This window comes from Manacus candei, unplaced genomic scaffold, assembly GCF_025592945.1.
Source record: "Manacus candei isolate 608988 ecotype Guabito, Panama unplaced genomic scaffold, ASM2559294v1 h1tg000063l, whole genome shotgun sequence".
Taxonomy (NCBI): domain Eukaryota; kingdom Metazoa; phylum Chordata; class Aves; order Passeriformes; family Pipridae; genus Manacus; species Manacus candei.
The window spans coordinates 3,503,698-3,523,661 of NW_026138111.1; the positions used below are offsets into that span (position 1 = coordinate 3,503,698).

The 19,964-nt window shown below is 38.0% G+C and overlaps 1 protein-coding gene across 2 annotated transcripts in view; it reads left to right on the forward strand.

Annotated features, from left to right (window-relative positions):
• Nucleotides 1-19,964, forward strand: part of SLC2A13 (solute carrier family 2 member 13) — a 152,697-nt gene that overhangs the window by 23,518 nt on the left and 109,215 nt on the right. For both annotated transcript variants that reach the window (XM_051805017.1, XM_051805018.1), the window contains exons 2-3: nt 5,566-5,725; nt 11,527-11,735. In XM_051805017.1, coding sequence (XP_051660977.1) covers nt 5,566-5,725; nt 11,527-11,735 — 369 coding nt within the window. The remainder of the gene's footprint in view (nt 1-5,565; nt 5,726-11,526; nt 11,736-19,964) is intronic.

The following is a 19,964-nucleotide window of genomic DNA, read 5'->3' on the forward strand; positions in this document are numbered from 1 at the left end:
CTCCACAAACTATTTAAATTGATTCTTCTGTAGACTCACAGTAAAGACTATACAATTACTGTAGAACTTTTTTCAGTTCTTTCAGAAAGTTAACCAGTGTGTTACCCTTATCCTCCTGAGTGTTACTAACTAGTCAGATGTGAGCAATGTTCTAAAATTATCCATTGGCAAGAAAGCTGTTTTTGTCAGAGTAAAGCAAAAACCTTAGAGTATAATTTTGTGGGAACACAACTGAAAGAAAATACTTGATGAAAGTCTCTTTGTCTGTATAACCTGACATACTTCTGGGGTCAACTGTGTTTCCGAGGCACTAAATTTAGATTGCATGTCCAGTATCCAGGGTGTAAGAAGTTTATTAGATTTTGTGCAAAGTTGCTGGAAGAAAACATTAGCCTGGTGTTCAGCTGTGGCTTGGCTAGTTTTCCCCTGTCACCTTTGGAATTTACTATTTAATTACACTCCCTCCTCACCCCCACAAAAGACTCACCTTGACTTTGCATTCAGACTTTCTCGTAGCATAGCAACCTCTGCTAATATTTAATTCCTGATTCTCTTTGCCATAAACTTGCTTCTTCATCAGGTTGCCTCCACAAAATTTTAAAGTTGGTAGCATTAAAGTTTAACATTTTGATGAAAACTTGCTCTTACAAATTCATTCTAAGCTATGTGAAATATTTTGCCTTGGTGAAGTACCTCAGTACAGTTTTATGTGTTAGTAAAGGATGCCTCATTCCCATGACTATTCTAAACCTTTTTCAACTTTTATTTTTGCCTTTTCATTTGGAACTCCTAACTACATATTTCTATAATGAGCTGTGTGTGTTCTTTGTTGTTAATAGAGATTAATGACTGAATTGCTTTACTCTCAAATAGGAACAGAGATATCCTCACTTTTTTTTTTCTGATTATTTTGATTATTTCATATCCTAATTTTGGTTTCCAACTGGACAGTCTGGAGTCCTTTGGCAGTTCATGCCACTCCATTGTCATACCTAGTCCTGCCTATGGGCCAGTACAGTCTTTTGATCTCATTGTGAACTGTTTAAGGGAGCCAAGTGGTACAAACCCCACCAGGCAGGTGGATATCCTTTTAGCTGACAGTATTCCCTGGTTTACCTGGTGTTAATGCAAAGGGCCAGCATCTGCTGGACAGAAGGAGGGACAGAACCATAATGCAAAGAGACACCAGCTCCTCGATGTGCTTCCTTAGCACTTCTAGTTCACCATTAGTCCTCTTTATTCCTAAATATGAAAAGCTAATTGAGATGCATGAGGTTTTTTTTTAAAGTTACCCAATTTTTGTCACCTGTCTCTTGTGTTTATGAACCTTCTGGGTAGTAATCTGAACAGCAACAACAACAGTTTGTCAGGAATCTTTCCCTATGTTTTTGCTGCTTCTGACACTGGTTATTGGCTGATGCCAAGGAAATGACTGACACATCCCTACTACCTTAGGGCTTTTTTATTATGCAAGGAGTAGAAGTGGATCTCATTTAATATCCTGTCTCCAGCTTTTTTTGCTCATCTGTTATTTTTGTGATGCACCTTCCCTCCTATCTGCTAGAGACATGACTGGAGCTGTAGTGTAAGTCCTGATCTGGACAGGGGTGCATTTATATCCATGTGATCTTGCAAAAAAAAAAAAATCTTTAAAATTATTCCGTCTCCCTAGCATTTATTCTCAAATGCTTTTTATAAACAAGAACTCTGATTCCTTTGTTAGTCCTTGTGTTTTGCTACCTAATTTCCTTTCTTAAAATATATTTTTAATTCTAATTATCATAGGAGTTGTCCTTTATTGACCATTTTATCTCTCCTGTCAGTAGGTTTACTGACTTCATTCCTGAATTTCTTAATGAATTTTTTATGATGCTTACATGTACATACTGGAAATACCTTTCTGGATGGTAATGTGATTCTAAAAATGTCTTTTCACACCTGCATTCTATTGATTGTCCTAAAATTGAGCTGTGTACTGTCTTGTCTCTGCTTTCCAGTGGTAAATCTGCAGATTATCGGAGGAGCCTTAATAATTAGTCTCCTAAGTGATTTTAGAAGTGAAAAAACATTTAATACGATGATTTCAACCCATTGTGTGATTTAATGCTTCCTGTATAATAGTTAGATGCATCTTCTGGTCTAAATTTAAGGAACCTTCAGTTATGTTTTTTCTAAGCTATATCCTTTAATGAGGACAAAATGTTCATGTCTTGGTTACTCAAGTGAAGAGAGACTGGACTTGCCTGCTCTCTTGTCTCAGATTTCCTAGCTGTGGTGCACAACCTCCTCTGACAGATTTCCAGTTAATTGTTTTAATTTTCTTTCCAATGTCTTGTCACTTATCAGCTTTATTAGTTAGGTAGTAATATACTTGCCTGCAGCAAGAATCTTTTATTTGGTGGGAGCAGTTTAACAGTGAGAACATATTATAAAGTGTAAATGAAAGCATTCTCATATGAAAGATTAAGGAAAGATCCTATTGCAGCCATATTTGTTTTCCTAGGAAAGCAAATTTTTTCAAATTTCTTTAATATCTAGCTATTAAAATAATCACATAACAAATACTGGTTATGTATTTTAGAGATTTTGATACTTGGCTAACATTTAATGCCTTGCTTCCGACTATACCTTTTCAGAAGAACTTACTGTCCTATGGTCTAGTGTGTCTTAAATTGAAATTAGAGGAGGAAAGTCTGGAGAACATTGACGCATTCTAAGGCAACTAAAAGCAAATCGGGAATGTAAATACCACTATGGAATCTAAAGCATTGTTTCCTTAAAGTGATAGGATTTTTTCCCCTTCATTTGGTCTGTTTCATAATAGCCGTTTTTACTCATGTTGGGTTTTTTTAGAAAGAACTTTGCTTTTGTGTGTGAGTGCTTGCTGGATGGCAGTCAGATAAACTGAGGAGGCTTTCCTAATTGCTTCCTGTTTCCTGAAACTTTCTGCTGCACTCTTCGGACTCAGAATAGAAAAGCATGTGTTTTGACATTGAAATGATAACTGAAAATATGTAACAAACATGTCTTCTGCATTGAGGCTTTTGCTTAGATGTTTTGAACCTACAGGTTTTGGGATGCACAGTAGAGGAAGTAAGGTCTAAATAGAAATCCAGAAAGGCTATTTCTGACAGCAACACTGTGAGAAGTCTCAGGGTGAGAAAGCTGGTGTGGAAGCCACAGAATTGCAGAGTCATTTTGCTTGGAGATCCACATGTGGAGATTGTCAAGGTCTAACTGAGCATGGTTCTGGACGGCCTGCTCTAGCTGACCGTGCGTGAACAATAGTTGGACTAGATGATCTCCCAGTGTCCCTGTCAATCTAAACAATTCTGTGTGATTTTGAACTAATACTCTTAACTCCTTAAGCTTCCCTAACAAATATTGTTCTGTTCATTGCAGGTTTGATAATAAATAATTTCAGCTATTGTATTAATGCCAGCTGGATAGCTGGTATCACTGGCTTGAGATGTGCAAACTTCGCCTTTCTCTGCTTATTCCTGTAACCATTAACTGTGTGGAAAGAATGCAGCAGAAACAGTAAATCTGTTGTCATCATGCCTCTTGTTCAAGACTGTTCACCGACATGTTAACTTTCATACTACCCTTATGTTATGCAGCAAGCTTTAGTTTCCCTTGTATGTAGCAAGTGTCATGTTAGCTGTGGCTACCAGTGGTTCTAGCTGGTAGTTCTCAGGGCTGATGATGTGTGTTGAACATTAGTGATAGCTGATGATCTGGTCAATGGCATGGCTCTACTTTTTGGATACCAGAGAAGTGTTTTTGTCTGGTATGTTTTGAACAAGATTTCTCTGCAGGTTCTGTGTAAAATCAGTCTTCATTAATAGTTGAATGAGGGGGAAAAGTAGCTTTTTTACAGGGCATATATTGGTTTTGGTTTCCTACTGCTTTACAATGAAAAACACATGCAGATGTTTCCATCTTTACCTCTCAAGTTAGCCTCACTACATCATTACCCACGTTCAAGATATTCTTCTTAGGACTGTATGTTAAGATATATGGGAAGATGGCCACACTGCCACACTGCAGCGGGGGAATGAGCATGGGCATGTGGGGTGGCACACCCAAGGCAGAGTGGTGACTGGGAAAGCCCAGTCTCCCTGGGCCAGGGCTGCCACAGCCATAGGGCACTTCCCCTCTGCCCCAGTGGCAGCCACTGCCTTGGATGGGTTCTCAGTGGCTTTTCTTTGCAGCAAATGGACACACTCCTGTGCTTTCCTGTAAAGGCTTTTCCCTTGTATGTGCACTGTCTCCATCACTTTGATTATCATTAGTTCAAATACTGACATGAAAGGTGCGAGAAAAATATCCCTAATAGTGAGTTGTGCTTGAATATTTACTTCTCTGTCAAACATGCAAAGGACTATTTGAATGCTTCTTTCCATGGTGCCTTCTGGTTGGCTTTGAAAAGTGGTTGAATAAATTTTTAATGCTTTTTTTTTTTTCCTGACACTTTTATGTGGGTTTTTTATTCCGTGTGGGTTGCTCAGTCAATAGGAGGAGGAGGAGGCATCATTGGTGTGTCCTGGGAGACTCTGCCAGGAACTGGGTTCTCATGCTGAGAGGCTGCTGTGAGTGTTTACCTATCGCAACAAAGGATCTTCTGATGCCATTTTATTATTAAACAATATATATTCCTTGCTTGAGCTTTTGGAGGCTCCCAGCAGTCCTGTCAGGCTAACCTTGTTGCTAAAGATGGTTTTGTGCTCTTAGTTTGGTGAGTGAGCCAGGCAGTGGGGAGCTGGCCAAAGCCCCCACTGTTTTAAGATGAAGCCCTTCTACTGTGACATGAGCCAGGAACTGTAGTTGTGCTTCAGAAGTCATGTACATGCCTTTAGTTGACCCCTTTTCTTGCCGAGGCTGTGGCACTGGCCCGTGCTGGTGTGAGTCCATGTGGACTCATTGGAGCTGTCCCAGGCTGGAAGTTTTGGTGTCTGATGGTGCTTGGCTGTGCTCGCTGTGCTCAAGTTGTAACTCATCTGACTTCAGCTGAAATGTGTTTTGAGCATGTGTTGCCGATGTACTTCAAGTTTTAACTACAAAATAAATTGCTGTTGGTTGTCACTGTAGGTTCTTTTAAGGAAATAAGGATATAATTTGCTTTAAATGAGAGCGCAACTTTGTTGGTGGATTTGGACCACCAAAGCATGTGCCACACCCAGCTCTGCTCTTTATACTCTTGAACTCTGTTTTTACAGTTTGTGTGTGTGTGTCCTCCTGTGTGTGTTCCTCGTGGGCATTTCTGTCTTTTGCACAAATAGCTGTGTCCCCTCCCAGCTCCTTGTGCACCCCCATCCTCCTTGCTGGAGGAGTGGGGTGTGAGGCAGAAAAGACCTTGACTCTGTGCGAGCACTGCTCAGTAAAAAAACATCCCCGAATTATCAACACAGTTTCCAGCACAAATCCAGAACATAGCCCTATACCAGCTACTGTGAAGAAGATTCTCTGCCTCAGCCCAAACCAGCACAAAATGGTATTTTATGATGAAAAAGCAATGTAGCGTCTCTCTCAATTTTATAACTGTAACTGAATTTATTCTTGTAGGTGTAGCATCTATGACTGTGCCAGTGTACATCGCAGAAGTTGCCCCACCGCACCTAAGAGGCAGATTAGTCACCATTAACACTCTATTCATCACTGGAGGGCAGTTTTTTGCAAGTGTCGTGGATGGACTCTTCAGCTACCTCGCGAAGGATGGGTGGAGGTTTGTGAGTCTTCCTTGCTAAAAGCAAAACTGGCATAGTCTTGTTTTGGTTGACAGCTATAGTAATTCTTGTTTACATATAAAGTGGTCAAACTGTATAGTGGAATGGAACTTTAATAATTAGTTCTTGCCAAAATAGATCCATACTGCTTTCACTTAAGCTTATTATTCACATATGACTGTACTAAACTTTAAAGTGGAAGAGCAATAAATATGCATCAAAAGCTTGAATGATTGTCATGATGTTTATGAAAATAGCTTGCCTTTTGCATTTAGAATAATTAAATGCTGATTATTCAAAAGGCAAATTTCCAGTAAGTATGATGCTGTATGTGCAAAATAGAGGTGAATTTCAAATATTCTTAATCTGAGCAGTAGCAATCTAATCAGAATTGAAGGGAAGGCTATTGTAGCATAACTTTATAGTTAAAAGTTTATGTTACAGGATAATATGAATCTCTTTTAGTCTACTTTATGGATATTATGTTCTTCCTGTAGACATCTCTTAAGTGTTTCTGGACTGCAGTCTTATACCTGCTATCTTTGCAGTGATGTGTCATTTGAGAGAGATGACAAATTTCAGTGGCTCGGTATTTCACTTGCAGAGCTGACTTGAGTAAAACAATTAACAGAAATGTGTAGGAGGAATAACTTATACTCTAGATTCCAACTCTTGGAAATTCATGCTTAATTATATGTGCTTTTCTTTTGAAACACTCTTGGGAAAGGGATGCATGTTGTTGTAGGGCCTTAGATTTCTGTTGCTACAACTTGGAATCATTTTGCTATTGGAACTTTCTAATTTGAAGGATCCTCTCCCCATCCCCAAAAACTTGAAACATAATATGTTTATGTTTTCTGGCTTTTAATGAAGTTGAATAGGGACTTCTAGGTGTGCTGATGTTTGAGGTTTAAGTTAGGAACAACTTAATTGGGACCAAGTACATAGAAGAACTTGGAAGCTGATCTTTTCATAGTATATAAATAAATACACATAAAAAAAGTTAATGTTTTCTTAATGAATTTATGGCTTAATCTGTGTGTGACTGAAGATTCAAGAAGTTTGAGATTTTTACTTTTTGTCCATATAATTGTTTCCTTTATCTCTTTTGTAAAAAGATATCACATTTTGACCTTAAGGAAAATGTTACTTCATGCCAATTTTGTTTAATTTTAATTGAATTTTAAGTTTTAGCTCTGCTTTGTGCATTCTGGGATACTAGAGCTCAAATGAAAATAGCATTTTGCATTTTACATGAAATTTTTGATGACCTTTTCATTATAATGCAGCTACATTCTCTGGCCATATGTCTACTTATGGAGAGCCGACAAACATCCTTCACTGAAAGAACAACTTAGTTTAATAGACTTGCAAATCCCTTTTTGCAGTTAAAGAGATATGCTAAATTCTGAGAAAAGTTAGTGGCATGCAATAATGAATTTCTAAGTGAAATACAAACTGAATTATTTGATCCTTGATGCCAGTTATGTAGTGGTTGCTTTATTATTTTAAATTAACTCTTAGTCTTAATAATTTGCTAACATAATGAGTCCCTGTGCATGTGGCTGGGTGGCAGAAACAGACAAGCAAAGGTATTTATTTAGAAATGAAGCTCTGAGTCACAGTTACTGTTAGAGGCATTGTGTACTTTCTGGTCGGGCAGATTTTTGAGTTTAGGTTACCTCAGTGGTCAGGGATTCAGCTGGAGGAAACTTTTGAGGATATGTCTTTTTTTTTCTCCATTAGTGCCCTGACATTTGGGAGGTGAGGATGTGGTTTTAATCTGTGTATTTCGGTAAATACTAGCATACTGGAAGAAAAGTACAAGCTAACAAAATATCTGATAAGTATTGGCGTTATTGTTTTTTGTTTAGTTGTTCAGGTAAACTAAGATAGGTTCTCTAGCTCAAAAGCAGACTGCTAGGCTGCTTTGGAAAAGATCAGTCAAAGAGCCAGTGTTTTGATATAGAATGTATCAGGTGTTTCCAAATCAAGCAGTGACACAAGGAAGTTACCATCTTTTGATATGTTACTTTGTAAGTATGTTTAATTAACATAGAAGATTGAGTGGAAGGCAGTAATCATTGTCAAATGCAGATTTTATCTTTTTGGAAAACACCCACTGAAATGCTGCACAACTGTTCTAAGAACATCTGCATTGGTGTAACTTATTCTACTGTTTGGATCTTAAAAAATCCTAATCTGCTATAATTCAGGCCTTTTAATCTGTCTGAACTGAGAAAATTAAAATTATGATTAAAACCTAGAACCTGTGGATTGAGTAAGAGTGGAAGTTTGGGTATTTAATCCGATCAGTGTGAGATGCTGACCTTTGAAAATCTCCAATGATGGATGTTCTCATTTTGCAAGACAGCTTGCTTAGATATTCAGTCACTCTTAATGTGAAGAACTGTTTTCCCCCATCTTCGATCTAAATTTTCCATGTTGCAACTTGTGACTGTTGACTCTTGTCCTTTCACAGGGTACATTTGAGAAAGTCTGTCTCCTATGTGAGCTTCTTTTCAGTTACGAAAGATGCAATTAGATCTTCACTTGATCATCTCTTTTCTGGGCTGCACAAACCCAGTTCTTTCAGCCTCTTCTTTTATGTCACACACTCCAGTTGCACAACCATCTTAGCCATCCATTGCTATTCCTGGTTTGTAGCTTTCTCTCATGTTGATGGTCCCAGTTTTCCAGGCTCTGGAGAGGAGCAATTATTTCTGCAGCCTACTGGCACGTGCTGAATAACTTCTGCTAAGGTAGTAATGCTGTGTTTTATATATGTGCCAAGTACTGCTTTTTTGAATTGAGTGACATCTAACTGTTGACAATGCATTGTGCAGAAACAGGCTACCACCTCAGTGATGAGGTATCCAGGTATTCTCAGCTGCAATGCTGGAGTTGTTTATTGGGGACAGTGTACCTGTCTGTCCTCAGCTAGTTTACTGCAAGCTAAGGCTGATCAGGGAAGAGTACAGATGGTCTCTCGCCTGGAAAGAGTGGCCAGTAAACTCACAGAGAGAATTCACAAATGTGAATTCATTACAAATGTGAGTCATTACATATAAGAAGAAAAATTACAGCAATTACTGTATCTCTTTGTGACTGAATGGCTAAGTATTGGAGTGCTGCAAAAAACCAGTAAGGAGCCTTACTTTTTCTTGGCTCTTGTTCTTGGAAATGCTGGATATTAAATTAAAAATAAACCAAAGAAAACAAATATTTAACCTGACCCTTATGTCAGGTTTGCTTTATAAACCCTGCTAATGCCATCTTAATAGTATTGCAGCAGTATGTCAGAGAAGAAGAAATGTTACAGCAGACTTATTAAATTTCATGCTGGATTTTTTCAGGTCTGCTAGACATCTGGCTTCAAACGCAAAGTCTTGTACTCTGTATAGGAAAGAACTATATTAGATTTCTGGAAGCCGGCTCACTGCATGAAATGTCTAAAATTGCCTGCTTTTACTTTAAATTGGTTATATCAAAATGGCTTGATCTGTAAATTGCTTCAGCTCTTGAACTTGCAATGGATGTACACTGTCAGTGTTTTCCTTCTGGCTTCTCCTTCTCCTCAACTTTGACCAGAAGTTTGTGTATTGGAAACTGACTTTAGTGGGGGAGCACTTTCTGTACCTTTCTTTTTTATCTTGCCTGTGATAAACAATCCAATAGAGTCCAGCTGGTAGCTTTAACAGCCTTGGATCAAGCTTTCAGGAGTCTCCATTGATTTTGCCTCCTAAGGTGATTGCAGGTACCCAATTGCTTAGTTCTGGAGGCTCTGCTGCATGTAAGGGACTAAAGGGTTTCCAGTTTGACAGAATACAGCAATGGTGTTCTTAATCTCTATGGGCTTGTTTTACTCTTCATTTGAAACAGAAAAGGCTTTCTAAATGCCACTCCAATGAAGATATTGAATATACAATTTGGTGAGCTTCAATACTGTATGTGTAAAGGTAATTCTGTATACAGTTACCAAAATGTTTGTGGAGAGAGAAGAGCATAGGAAGAAATGAGGACATTAATGAATGAGAACAGTAGTGAATGAGGCATGAGAACATTAGTGAAGATATGTTGGCTGAAGACTACTCAGCTAATAAGCCTTCCACAAGCTTTATGTTTTTAATTCATTTTCTTCCTTATCCTTCTCTTTTTTTAACTGATGATGAATTATACCATTCTTAAAGTGTTACAAAATAAGGGAGTTGCTCACAGAGTTCTTTCTAGACTTTTGGAAATTTTGGCTGGTTTTAAGAAGGACTTGAAGACTCACCTTAGGAGTGGGAAGGCTGGCCTGGCATGCACATCGTCCTGGGATGGCTGTCCTCTTTGCATTGCCTTTTGGGTGTTCTTTTCACCATTCTCCAAAATGTTGTACTGCCCACATTTTTCTTTGTTAAATCCACAAATGCCTCTAAGAAAGTGTTTTTCCATTTTCACTCAAAATGCATTTGGACTTAACAAATACATTTGGTTCGTTACCCCAAAACAAGGTTTTCAGTAATGGTTGTGCTTTCTTTCCTACTCTATTAGCAATCTCATTTCATAGCATACTTTGTAAAAACATCCGGGTGAGAGACTGCTGATTCACCTGTGTGAAAACATGTATCCTAGGGTATGAAGAGAGGAGATAGAGGAGAGATTAGCAAATCTCCTTAGTCTCCTGACTGATCTCGAGGTGTGAACCTGAGTACAGGCTACCTCGGTATTCAGAGGGGCTGGTTTCTCAAGGTGTTTTAGTGGCTCTGTCTCCTGATGTGAAATAATGTACAGGTGACACCAGCACTGTTTAAATTCTTTAATGGAAGTGAAAAAAAATCTCAGTGAAGTGTAAATGGGAGAAGGTGAGATTTAAAAAGCAGAACAAAATTTTACATTGTTCCACAATTCTTGTTATCTTTATAGAGTTTTATTGAAGGAATATAAGAACGTGGAGTGTATAGACCAGAACCACTCATGAAAATTGGTAGTATGCTTGTCTTTCACACTCTTTTACCTCACTTTAAAAGGATTGAATAATGGTATCCCTGGGTGTTGTCACAGGTGTCAGTGCTGATTCTTGGAAACATAACTCTGCAACTAGTGGAAAGTCTTTGATGAGTAGAGAACTAGCCTTAAGGCTGTAAATAATAACCCCCTGGGCATCTAAAATACAGTTTTGATTTAAAACCTAACATTGCATCTGAAGATTTAAAAGCAGACTCTCTAAAAGATCTGGTATAAATTGCTGTGCTGGTGAAATGATCTTTTTTCAGTGTTTTTGCTTATAGACAGAAATTTTCAAAAATAAAATGACCACACGTCTATTACTGACCAAATTATGCATTTGTTTTTTTTGTCTGGTTTTGGGGTTTGTTTTTTATACATGTCTGTGAAACAATTAGCAGTATTTCAGTCTCGTTTTTGACATCAACAGTACCCATTTTTTCTCTGTGCATTTGCTTTCTCTTTCTGCTGATTATGTTCACTGAAGGGTTTATCAGTTTCTAAACTAGTGAAATTTCAGGGTTTTCATTTAGTCTGACTTAGTGTCCTCAGGACCAGTGGCCATAGAGTCAGTGGTGGCAGAATAGTCAACATATCCATCAGATTTCCTGGAAATGAAAGAAAGGGTCATATTTTCGATGACCTTGCAGAATATATGATTCTTACCCCCTTAACTTACAATGAGAAAGAATATGAAGAGAGGAGGATTTGATCTGTAAACTGCAGTTTCAGTAACTGTAACTGAATCTTCTTATAGCATGTTTTTTTAGGCAAATAATAGATATTTATTTATTTGCTTATTTATTTCCAGGTACATGCTGGGCCTGTCGGCTATTCCAGCGGTTATACAGTTTCTTGGATTCCTGTTTCTTCCTGAAAGTCCCCGCTGGCTCATTCAGAAAGGCCAGACTCAGAGAGCACGGAGAATTCTGTCTCAAATGCGTGGCAACCAGGCAATCGATGAGGAGTACGACAGTATCAAAAACAACATTGAAGAAGAAGAAAAAGAAGTCGGAGCAGGTATGCTGAATGTTTGCTGGCCTCTCTGCCTATCAATGAGGAGATAAAAATCAGAAGAAATGTTGAAACTGTAGCCTGTGGGAACTTGATATTTTGCTTTTTCTTGTCTGTTTTGCTGTTTAAGTATTTCATGTACTGGTAGCTTCAAAAATGAATAGGTATTTCTATGATCCTGTAGTTTTAAATTAGGTTCTGATTTCTTAAGTGAGGAAAAAGTAAAGTTGTATAGCATTCTAAGTTTATACTACCTACAGTTATGTGACATTGTACTAAAAAAAACAATCAGTTTAGGAATGCACATCTCGAAGAGTGAAAATAAATAAATAAAGTTTGGTTTCTTTCATCAGTGGAAAAGGCCAAGCAGACACTAGGGAGGTCAGAAGGCATTGTAAATGCCTGAATTATCCAGAGGCCCCTTCCTAGTTGGCAGTATTCTAGTCAAGAAGCCTTTGAAAGATATACAAAACTAGGCCTGTAATACAGAGATTCTGTTTCAGTAAAGGCAACTTCTGAAGGTCCTTTTGATCTGCTGCCAAAAGAAAAGGCATCTAAATCAAATCCTTTTTTTCACTGTTTTGTGTCCTTACACCGTATTTGCTCAAAACTTTATTTACTTATGAAACAAGATTACCATTTGATTAAATTTCTGCACTCTACATATTTTTCCTTTACTTTCTGCTGAAAGTTTTAACTTGGGAATCTCAAGTAAGGCTCTTAAGTAAGAGTCATCTTAATTCTTGCTTCCTTAATCATTGATAGGAAAATACTCTAACTTCTCAGAGCTGGTGGAAAGAAAAATGGAAGTTGCTTTGCATCTGTGTACATTGGGATTCAACATCTTATAATACCTATTCTCATTGCCTCGAGTTTGACTTTGAACCTTATAATAAATAATTACATGTCTGCAAAAAATTATTTGACACATAGTTGAAAGGATTTTCAAAATTTTCATCACTAGTGTGAAGCAGGGCTGGATTTTTCCCTCCCATTATGTTTTTGAGGCTTTGGATACTGTTTTTTCCTGAGTTCTTTGGGGAGTGGAGAATGAAGTTCATAGAGGCTAGTTTGGTAAAAAGTGATGAAGTGGATATTCATAGAACAGCTTGGGCTTAAGAGTCCTGTGCTAAGGTTCTCCATCCTAATTAGGGATTGGACTGTTCAGTTCTGTGTTTTAGTGCTTTGTAGAAATAAAAGGAACAGGCATTTGGCCCACCCAGACCCTTTTTTTCCATCACTGGGCTATAGGGTATGACCTTGTTTCTCTAAATCTTTTGCCATGATGCTTTTTCATAATTGTGAACCCAATGTGGTGTTGGTAGTAGGACTGACTCGGTTTTTAAATCAGTCCTCTATACATTTGTAACTTGGACTGGCAACTAATTATAAGGTTGTTTTCTTGGATGTGTGGGTCTCTTGGTTTCCCCTGCAAACTTCCCCCACGACTGATTTTATTTCTGGAATTTGGTTAAATCAATCACATTCCTATGAGAAAGCTTGGTTACAGAGAATTGTTGTTTTCCTCTCAGGTAATTGACAACTTCAGAGTTGTCACCTAAGGGCATTTAAAAAAAATGATGGTAGTTACAAGTGTATGCTGTCCTGTTTGTTATAATGCTTAGCAGACAGGCATTAGATAGCTATGGTCACTCTTGGTTTTGATTATAACTTCATCATAATTGCACTTCATCTCATTTAACCCAAGTTCTTCTTTGTTATATATGTTGTGTGTCAGCATCAAGACATACATTTTTACGTTTCTGTGGATTACAAGTGGTATTTACAAGTGGTGTTAAATTGTAATTGCTTTCATTTCTTGAGGAGCTGTCCAGCTCCTCAGTGTAGTGCAAAAGTAACTTGCTGTTCATGATTTCATTGCCAGGTTTTCAGGTATTCACAACTTAAATGTGTGCTTCTGCAAAGACTTTGCATTTCATTTTGCTGTGGATATTTTAGTTGCAGGGTTTTTTTGTTTGTTTGGAATTTTTTATATGTATTGCTCTAATACTTTTTTTATTCATTTCTCCTATTTGTGGCAGACAATGTTTTTAAAACACTAGTTAATAGCAATGACAAATGAATGTAGGAATTCCTGTCAGACATTGTGAACATCATTCCAGTTTCACAAAAAATGCAATGACCCTAAGCTGACAGAGTGTGTACGTAACATTCAAGGAGAGATGACTTTGCAGATTGAAAATAATCTGGCTTTCTTTTAGGTAAAAGTACCTTTTCCTTTCTTGTCCTTTTCTTTCTTGGAAAAGAACAGATGTTCTTTTTCATTGATTGATACACAAACATCTTTACCAGTTCCTTAGGGCATCAGTTTCTAAGTGAAGCTAAGCCTGCGTTTGACTCCTTTTCTGCAAGGGAGTAACAGAATGTGGCCATAACATATTCTTCAGTCCCACACTAAAAAACTGTAATGCCTTTTCTAACTGCTTCACCAACTGTTCTTGTCACGGAAGAGTGAATCAAAGGGAAACTTCATGTATGTTGTTTAAGCTACCTTAAAGTTTGGGTTTAATGTGTCATAAAATCATAGAAGTTCATTGCATTTTTCACGTGGTCATCAAGTAGCTTCTGTCTTCAATATAACAAAAATGCCTTCTGCAACCAACTTTAGCTGGAGTGGGATACCTGTAAAGTGAATGATTCACATTTCTTTATCCTTTCTAATACATTCAGTCAAATCAGTGCTGCTGATGCTGCTTAGCAGCTTATATTTTAGCATTTTCAGATTGGTATCAGGAAAATAATGTATCTTTTTGACAAACGTTTTCCCCATGACTGGTTATGCAAATGACATTTTTTCTGGCAGTCGTGGATACTGCTTTTTTGTGCTCTATTCTGTACTCACAGTGGGACTTTTGGTTTTGTAACCTTGCATTTTGAGAAGCGAAGGGGAGGACGTTGCATTCTCCAGTAACATTGCAAGACAAGTCAAATCTTGGTCGAGTCCAGCTAGTCAGCATCTGTTAATGTCATTGCCCTCTCATATGGTGGGACCGTAGTGCACAAACGAGGCAGGAAAATCAAGGATAGAAGAACTAATAAGGAAGATTTTAGGAAAAGAATGCTCCTTAAGAGTTGTGGAAAGAGTAGTTTACATGTGCAAAGTGGCCTTCCCCTTCAAATATGCTGTGGATCTCACAGATCCCCAGTCCGTGACTTAGGCTCTGAATCCTTATGGAATAAAATGGTCAGAAGGGGTTTGTGGCTGAGAGAAGGATCAAAGACATTGCTGGTAGAGTGTTCTGGCACAACTCTTCCTAGCAAAACATGTCTGACTCACACTGCTGCTGAATTGTAGTTTTTAGTATAGTTAAGGCAGAGGTTCTGTACTGCACTTTAGTTAAAAACAGGCAATCAAATCATAGCAGTGCAGATAAGCACTGGCACAGGAGCTTAATACACAATCATAGAATGGTTAGGGCTGGAAGGGACCTTAAAGGTCATCTAGTTCCAAGCCCCCTTCCAAGAGCAGGGAACCTTCTACTACACCAGGCTACTCAGAGCCCCATTCTCTCTGGTCTTGAACAACTTCAGGGATGAGGCAACCACAACCTCTCTGGACAACCTATTCCAGTGTCTCATCACCCTCAGAGTAAAGAATTTCTTCCCAATATATAATCTAAACAGTCCTCCTTCAGCTTAAGGCCATTCTCCCCTATTCTGTCCTTAGATTCCCCTGTAAAAAATCCCTCTGCAGCTTTCTTGTAGCCCCCTTTACTTTACATACTGGAAGGCTGCTGCTCTAAGGTTTCTCCAGAGTCTTCTCTTCTCTAGGCTGAACAGCCCCAACTCTTTCAGTCTGTCTTTGTAGGAGAAGTGCTCCAGCCATGTGAAAAGCTTAGTAACCCTCCTCTGGACTCATTTCAACAGGTCCACATCCTCTGTGGGCCTCAGAGCTGGATGCAGTACTCCAGGTGGGGTCTCACAAGAGCAGAGTAGAGAGGGAGAGTCACTTCTCTTGACCTGCTGTTCATATCTCTGATGCAACCCAGGATACTGTTGATTTTCTGGGCTGCAAGCATGCACTGTTGGCTCATATCCAGTTTTTTGTCCACCAGCACCCCCAAGTCCTTCTCAGGGCTGCTCTCAATCCATTTTCTATCCAGCCTGTATTTGTGCCTGAGATTGCCCACACCCAAGTTCAGGACCTTGCACTTGGTCTTGTTGAACTTCATGAGGTTCACACAGACCCATCTCTCAAACCTGTCAAGGTCCCTCTGGATGCCATCCCTTCCCTCCAGTGTCTCGATCACACAACAGAGCTTGGTGTAGTCAGCAGACTTGCTGAGGATGCACTCGATCCCACTGCCTGTGTTGCTGACAAAGGTGTCCCAAGACTGCCCCCTGAGGATTGTCATTCATCACTTTGCCTGGACATCGAACCATTGATCGCAAATCTTTGAGCGTGACCATCCAGCCAATTTTTTTATCCACCAAGTGGTTTATCCATCAAGTCTCTCCAGTTTAGAGACAAGGATGTTGTGTGGGACAGAGTCAAATGCTTTGCACATGTCCAGGTAGATGACTTCTGTTGCCCTTCCCTCATCCATCACTGCTGTAACCCCATCACAGAAGTCCACCAAATTTGTCAGGCCATGTGTATAGATGAAGTAGCTTGTACTCCTAAGCAAATTAAAGGGTGGGATTTGTAATTTTAATTCTAGAGCAAGTACTTGGGAATGAATTTAATGTAGTCATTTGTGCATAACACTAAAGTTATCTACCACACTTTTTGTAAAATTTTTACTGGCTGCCAGTATAGTGGTAATTTCTGACTGGAAAGAAATCATTATAGCATTCAATGGAGACTTTTTAAATAGATTATTAATTTCCCATATGTTTGACAATACCATAATGATCAGTGCAAATCATAGAAAGGTGTCAGTTTTTACTGTCTTTCTGGGTGAAAGCATCTGCAAATTGCATGGCTTTTCCTCACACCCCTCCATGTAGCTGTACTGAGCTCTGATGTGCTGGGGCACATGGTATTTCACACAAAATCAGTAGTGATGAGTACAGTACTAACTTAGCATCTTGATGAAATGAACATCATTTGCATTAAGACTAGACATTTATTTTTGTGTAGATGAAGGATGTGTAACTGTGAATCGTAATTACGCTAGGGGAGCAGTGTAATCTCCCCCAGCCCTATTTATCCCACATTTCTCTAACTCGTGAATTAGGCTGAGATTCTTGACCTTATCTGCTATGTTTGTGGACCTTTGCCTTTTATTTGTAGTTATCCATGTACATATGTCAACTTCTGATCATGAAGATGTCTTTGCACATGTTATGCTTACTAATTCTGGCTGTGTAAAACTGCTGGAGCTCAGTGGTGCGTGGAACCTGCTGCTTCTGTGAAATTCACCAAACTGTTTATAAAATCGATCATTACAGTGTAATATTGTTTAACCTACCATTCTGTGTCTGTACCAGAATGGGCACTGCTTCTAGATTAGACATCTTCTTTTGTTTTCATTATTTTAATGTGGTTTTTTTGTAATAGCCAGGCTTTTTTTGTGACACTGATAAAAATGTATTCATGCCACTCTTTCACTCCTGTAGGCTTGACTCACTTAACTTGTTTTTCTATGTTTCCTATTGGATCAGTGAGTCTGTCTTCTTTTTTATGTTTGTATTTCCCCATTGGAGATAAATGTGTTATGATATAAAGGTAACCACCTCATTGCTGTTAGGTTTCAGCTCATAATTTTACCCAATTAACTGTCACTTAAAATATTATATTATTAGGCAGAAGATATGGACCCTCAGTTCTTCCTGGTTCCAGTATATTTCTATTTCTTGCACCTTTTCTTTTTAAGTAATATTTTAACTTGTTAGTATTCTTGGCTGTGGCTTTGGCTGGAACCATTTGATATGCATCTTTCCACGGAGATGGTAAAAGCTTGCAGTGTTTTCATTCTTAATCATAATTCTCCCCTCATTTCTGGGAGTCCTTTTTATCCTAAGGCCATTGCCCAGCATGCTTGGTGTTGAAAAAGAGATAGACATGCTTATTATTATTATTGAACATCAGCTGGAATCTGATTTAATTAAACTTGGTAATACTGTGATGCTCTGGTAGGACTGTGCAGATCTCTGAATGATTCCACTTCCACTAAAATCCTTATTTGAAGTTAATTCTTCTTTTATGATAATAAGTGGCTTTTGTTAGCTCTAACCATGAAATTAGATGGAAGACTTTGGGGCAAAAGGAAACAAAGGATTTGTTGAAGAAATCCCCAAATTCAATATGATTGGTAGTGATGTCGGCCTGAAATTCTTGCTTGGCAAAACAAATGCCAGGGTCAGTTCCAGGTGGGTTTTGTCTCTAGATTTTGTAAAGTGTGGCCAATGCAAGAGGTGCTTGAAAGTAATGTCTTAGTTTCATTCCTGTATTTTAGCAATTTTACATATCAAAGTATTATTTGTCTTTTCCCTTAAGAACAAAAATTCTTCCTGTGCATGTTTCCATTGGAATTTATTTTGAGTTGAACCCATAAAAAAAAGTACTCCTCTGGATAATTTAAAATTCATGCAATGCAGACAAATAAAACATGGAGACATTTGATCTTGAGAAAATATACTAATTAAATTCAATGTATGATCTGATAACAAGAAAAAGCTTTCTACAAAACTTGGCAAAGAGTATTGAAAGTATGAATTACTGTATAAAACAATTGATAAAAAGAGATAAGATTTTTGGTTCTCTTCCATCCTTAAAGTCTTTTAAAAGGCTGACTTATTCTTGCAAATATGACTTTTCAGAAATATAATATCTAAAAAAAATTATTGTTTTTTATCTTGTACAGAAATATGACTGCTATATTTTAAAAATAATAGTTTGTTTCTAGTATCTTAGAGCTCTGGTTATACTTCAAGAATCCTGCTGTTAGCATGTTTACCTGGCAGGGTGTTTCGAATCAGTCTTGCTTCAGTGGCTTATGAATCCCTTAATCTTCCACCTTGGTTTTCAATGCACTGACATAAAATGAATGTTTATCTGGAAATGGTGGTTAATTGCCTATCTGAAGGGCACATTCTTCCTGTTAGACTGATTCAGCTGTGTGTTTTGGAACAAGCTCTTCTTTGCCTGAAGTCCAGACTTTCATGTATGGTAGTCCTTAAGGGCAGGAAAAGTAAAACTTCGTAAAACTTCCTCTAAGCATAGAGGAAGTCCCACTGAAAGGTGGGACAGTTTGTTTCAGTTTTGTTTCTTTTCCCCCACTTTAGATTTACCATGAAATTTCTGGAAGTACACTTAGCTTTCCACTGACAGTGTTATTAGCTTTTTATTAGTTCACAACTTCTTAAGCCTACAGAAAATTCGACCTACAAGTCTGGAAAATAAAATTTAAAAGACTTCATCTCTTATCAGTTCAATAAATTTGAGCATAATGATTTTGTTTTAAGCCAAATGACATTATTCACAGATTGAAGCTGAATTTGCTGATCTTTGGGTAGTTCAGAACTGCCGCTCTTCTTCTGAGGTTGATTGTGGGACTACATCTCTGGAAGCAGTATTGGATTGCAGTCCAATACTAGTGCATCACTGAACACTCAGCTGCTCCCTGTGCTTTGTTTAGGAACAGGTATCTGTTTTGTGAAAAAAATAGGTTTCAGAGTGGAACAAGTGTTTGAAGAGTTTGAAGACTCGTGATTGACATCCTTTCATGAGAGATCGTGGTTTTTCTGAATCAAAAACTGTCTAAAATAGAGACCATGAATAAAAATAGCATGTTTTATTCATGTCCAGGGGAATAGGAGTTTGTAACTTGTGCTTGAAAAACAAACAAATCTCTATGCTCTCCCCCCCTCCTATTTTAACTAGAATAGTTTATTTTTATTTCTTAATATGAACAGCTAAAATTAGATATTTTTGGCTGGCTGTCAGGTATTGTAATTATCTCTGTTTCATGTTTATTATCTGTTAGGGATAGCTATAGTACTTCAAATTTATATAAAAGTATCTATATATTTTAACACAAAACCTACTTTTTTTGTATTTAAATAAGGTAGACCAACTGACTTGGACTAGATGAGTTTCTAGAAGCTAATGGCTTCTGCCCCCAATTTCCATGCCTTCTCAGAACTCAGTCCAACTCTGGAAAGGAATAAGTTAGACACATTTTTTTTGATTTTCCAGAAGTAGTGCTTAGTTGTATAATAGTTGGCCTGTTATTAAAAGTCTTCTATATAATAGCACAAACTTTAAAC